Here is a 4841-nt window from a genome sequence, read left to right as displayed (position 1 = left end):
CTGAGGTCCAAGGTGGGCGTAAGGCTTGCATTGCACACATTTAATCCAGCGAACTTGGCCCAGCCTAGTCCCGAATTCTCTTAGTTATGTCTATGTGCTTATATAAAAAGAAGCAAGGATTGAATACATCAGTCTTACAATTCTGCAGATCAGCAAAACAAACCTTAAGATTCTTACTAACTTCGGGAATTTAGATAACATTCACATATATACCATTTAAGTATACTGCCTGATGAATTAATAAAAGGGCTTTTAAAAATTTTGGTAGTACTACATGGGATTTGAACTCAGAGCCTCACGCTTGTTAGGCTGGTGTTTCACTATACTTATGATGCAGTTATTTTTCAGGTAGGGTCTCAGTTTTGTTCCAGAAGCATCCTCAGATCACAGTCCTCCTAGATATGCTTTCCACATATCTGTGTTACAGGCATGTGTGACATGGTGTTTATTTGGTGAAATGGGGTCTTCCTAACCTTTTGCCCAGGCTGGCCTCAAACCATGATCCTTCTGACCTCTGCCTCCATATTAGCTGGGATTACAAGAATGCATGTTTCAGGATTTACTTTTTCACTTTGTCTTGTAGTTCTTAGGATTCAAATTTTTCTTCCGTTTTTGCTCAGTGATATCCTTAAAGTTAAGTGCAAGAGCCCCTTCAGAGAGGTCACTGATTGAAGCTATGGGTGACTTACATTGTCCTCTATGCTAGGTTATTGGGGGGGACATTTTGAGAACACTTACCACAAGGCAGGAGTGTAGTTCCTAACTTCCTTGGGCAGTGTGCCCTCTGAAAGGTGTTAACTGTTAACCTGTCTGAGTCCTTTAACCAATAGGCCTGAACATCCTATGAGCAGATTTAGACCAATGGCAGAGCTTGTGAGAAACTGGGAAGGGTACATAAGAAACAGCAAAGGAAAGGGGAAACCTCTGGTATTAGCTGCAAAAATAGTTGTTACTATGTGAGCTCTAGATGGCGCTTTAATGAAGTAGTTGGTTGTTTTCTAAAACTTCACTATCTCTTGCTGGGAATCAGAGAGGGTTTCACTTGGACAGTTAGTATCTAAATCCAGAAAGACGAGAACAGTTGCACAGAGAGATAAAAATGTAGAAGTGGAGCAAGGCTTTGGACTTCACATTACTGTCTAGAGTGCGTGCGTGCATGTGTGCGTGCATGTGTGCGTGCGTGCGTGCGTGTGTGTGTGTGTGTGTAGGGATGCATGTGCACCTGTGTGTGTGTGTAGGAATGCTTGTGCATGCATGTGTGAGTATACAAATGTGTATATATGTACAAGTAACATAGGTTTCAATCCAGAGGTTGAAAATCATAGACTGAAAACAAGGCCAAGGTCCTGTCTAGTTTAAATGCTGTTGTAGACTAAGTGAGAGATGGGAAGGGCTTAAAAGTTACCAGATCCGAGTGATGGTTAATGTTAACCTAGTTTTTCCTCTTAGATTAGAGCGTATCAGTGAAGAAGAAAGCAATTTGGAACGGTCTGGGGATTCGGCAACAAGACACTTAGCCGAAGATTTTGAGGACTCAGAAGTGGACTTGGACTCTGCTGTGAGACAGCTTCAAGAGTTCATTCCTGACATAAGCGAAAGGGCGGCCACCACAATTAAGCGGATGTATCGGGATGACCTGGGGCGGTTTAGAGAGTTTAAAGCCCAAGGTGAGCTTGTCACTGGCAACGCAGTGGTCCTTACACTTTGCTGGCTGCTTTTCTAAATGACTTAGACTGGGAAAGCAGCCTTGAGCTCCTCCTTTTTTTTGGGGCGGGGGTTTGGTCGTGGGGCCTGAACTCTGGGCCTGGGCTCTGTCCTTCAGCTCTTCAGCTCAAGGCTAGCACTCCATCACTTGAAACACAGTGCCACTTCCGGCTTTTTTCTTTTTGCTTATGTGGTGCTGAGGAGTTGAACCCAGGGCCTCAGGCATGCAAGGCAAGCGCTCTAGCACTGAGCCATCTTCCCAGCCCCAGCTCCTCCTTTCAGAGTTGTTACCTGTGTGAGGAGAAGGGTCCTGAACTAAGGGCCTTATGCCTTACAAGGTAGGCACCCTTAACCACTGAGCCACACCTCCAGGCTGAAAAGGATAAAAAAGTGAAAGTACAATCTAAGCGCTCAGGTGAGCAATGTTCCCTTAGATGAGGAGTGGCTTTTTCCTTCAAGGTGTTCATTTGAGGGTGAGTGTATATCATGGGTATGATCCACTTGATCCTCTGTTTTACTGTGTTAGAAAAACCACCCAAAAAGCTCATTGGATTTAAAAGTAAGCCATAAATTTGAAGCTGTGTAAACAATGAGCAGTATTTACTGAATATCTGTTGTGTGGGGCCTAATACTACTGATTGTTAGAAAAAGTGAAAGGGCTGGGTGCTGGTGCTCATGCCTGTAATCCTAACTACTCAAGAGGCTGAGGTACAGGGATCATGGTCTATGAGACTTGTCTAATTAAATACCAAAAATCTGGAAGTGGAGGTGTGGCTTAAGTAGTAGAACAGGAGCCTTGAATGAAAAAGCTAAGGAACAGCACCCAGTTCCTGAGTTCAAACCCCAGTACTGGTGAACATGCACAAGTGTGTGTGGGCACAAACAGAAAATTTTTTTTCTTTTTAAAAATTTTCTTTAAGTAGTTGTACAAAGAAGTTCCCATCCAACAAAACAGTATATGAGTACAAAGTGTCTGACAACATTGTCATCCATCTCTTCTAACCCATCCCTTCTCTCACTTCTTTTCTTTAATTGAGATTAGGTGATTCCATAAATTTCACATATTTCATAGTTTTGTGGAATAGTGATACTTAGTTAAAATCACAAACACAGAGAAAATTAAAAGTCCATCTTCCTTCAGTTTAGGGAGCTAATCAATTAGTTCAGAAGCAAAGTGAGCCGAGTGCCGGTGGTTCACACCTATAATCCTAGCTACTCAGGAAGCTAAGACCTGAGGATCATGGTTCAAAGCCAGCCCAGGCAGGAAAGTCCGAAAGATTCTAATCTCCAATAAACCACTCAAAACCAGAAGTGGTGCTGTGGCTCAAGTGGTAGAGTGCTCACCTTGAGCTGAAGAGCTGAGGGATAGAGCCCAGGCCCAGAATTCAAGTCCCAGGACCGACCAAAAAAAAAAAAACCCATAAAGTGATATTTTAGTTACATCTCATAAACTTATGTTTCAGTTTTTACCACCACAAAAGAGAACAATATTCAACAGGTGGTTCTCAGAAAAGAAGCTAATATAAAGTGAAGTAGCATGTGGTTCCTATGCATAGGAACCTGTGACATTCTGCCTGCCTATGCCAGCCCATGCAGAATACTACCACTGCATAGGGAAGAATTAACTACCAAAAAGCCAGAAGTGGCCCCGTGGCTCACATGGTAGAGTGCTAGCTTTGAGCATGAAAGGTCAAGAACAGCACTAAGGCCCTGTGTTTAATCATCAGGACTGGCACACACACATACAAAAGACTTTGAAAAAGTTGGGCTGGGAAGGTGGCTCAGTGGTAGAGCGCTTGCCTTGAATGCCTGAGGCCCTGGGTTCGATTCCTCAGCACCACATAAGCAAAAAGAAAAAAGCCAGAAGTGGCACTGTGGCTCAAATGGTAGAGCGCTAGCCTTGAGCTGAAGAGCTGAGGGACAGCACCCAGGCCCAGAGTTCAGGCCCCACGACCAGACCAAAAAAAAAAAAAAAGACTTTGAAAAAGTGATCAGTGAGGCAGGAAAGATCCCTGTTGGCAGTGGAGGATTGTAGGAGAAGAGGCCTGGCTTGGCAGAAGTCTGATCAAAAAGGTGGGGCTCTGCAAGTAGCGTCTGGGGCTCCAATGTCAAGTGCACCAGCACGGCTGCTCCTGGCAGATGGGTGCCGGCCAGTGCTGGTATGCTGGAAGAAGTAGGTTTGCTTTTGTCTGTTATTGACAACACATACTTTCTCTTCTCCCCTTCAATCCTAGGTGTTGCGATTAGATTTGGCAAGTTTTCTGCTAGGGAAAATAAGCAGATAGAGAAAAACGTTCAAGACTTCCTAGCGCTGACAGGAATTGAGAGTGCAGACAAGCTACTGCACACAGACAGATATCCAGAGGAAAAGTCTACAATCACCAACTTAAAGAGAAAGCATGCATTCAGGGTGCACATTGGTAAGTTGAGAAGTGTTTACTCTGGCTTTCAACCTTAACCAAGATTACTCTTGATGAGTAAGAATTTCACATGGCTGACTGACCCTCCTGGCCCTGCGGCGCCTGGGACCAGAGCCTGTGCTCAGTAGATCCCATTGCCAGGCTAACCTTTTGGGCCTTTGGACCCTGTCTGTATCTCCCAAATGGAGAGCTTGTACAGATTTTATGACAAAACTCAAGCACATTCTAGTCTACTTAGAAATAATTATGGCTTTGGTTTCGTCCTATTCTCTATTGCAGCTTTTTTTTTTTTTTTTTTGGTCTGACTTGGGGCTTGAACTCAGGGCCTGGGCACTGTCCTTGGGCTCTTTTGCTCAAGGATAGCACTCTACCATTTTGAGCCACAGCTTTACTTTTTAGTAGTTAATTGGAGATAAGAGTCTCATGAACTTCCTTGCCCAGGCTGGCTTCAAACCACAACCTTCAGATCTCAGCCTCCTGAGTAGCTAGGATGACAGGCTTCTTTGCTTTTCTCTGGAATTTGAATCTGGGTCATTCCCAAGTATTCTGTAGATGGTAAACCTTGCAGGAGAACAAGCACATCTATACAGAAGGAAAAGTAAGAAAAGCTTACATTGGGGAAGTGGCGCTGTAGCTCAAGTGGTAGAGCGCTCGCCTTGAGCTGAAGAGCTGAGGGACAGCGGCCAGGCCCAGAGTTCAAGCCCCAAAAATAAAAAA

The 4841-nt window shown here is 44.2% G+C and overlaps 1 protein-coding gene across 2 annotated transcripts in view; it reads left to right on the top strand.

Moving 5' to 3' along the window:
* Ttf1 (transcription termination factor, RNA polymerase I) overlaps positions 1-4841 on the top strand; it is a 31998-nt gene that overhangs the window by 11266 nt on the left and 15891 nt on the right. Inside the window, exons 2-3 of one of the 2 annotated variants that reach the window (XM_013021235.1) lie at positions 1450-1667; positions 3939-4124. In XM_013021235.1, the coding sequence (XP_012876689.1) occupies positions 1622-1667; positions 3939-4124 (232 nt within the window). In that variant the 5' untranslated portion in view covers positions 1450-1621. Of the gene's footprint in view, positions 1-1449; positions 1668-3938; positions 4125-4841 lie in introns of those variants that run through there. The other variant, XM_013021234.1, reaches the window with a different exon arrangement.

This window comes from Dipodomys ordii, unplaced genomic scaffold (assembly GCF_000151885.1).
Source record: "Dipodomys ordii isolate 6190 unplaced genomic scaffold, Dord_2.0 Scaffold55, whole genome shotgun sequence".
NCBI classification, from domain to species: Eukaryota; Metazoa; Chordata; class Mammalia; order Rodentia; family Heteromyidae; genus Dipodomys; species Dipodomys ordii.
Note: the sequence above shows the minus strand (reverse complement) of the source record. Positions and strands in the feature narration are given on the sequence as shown.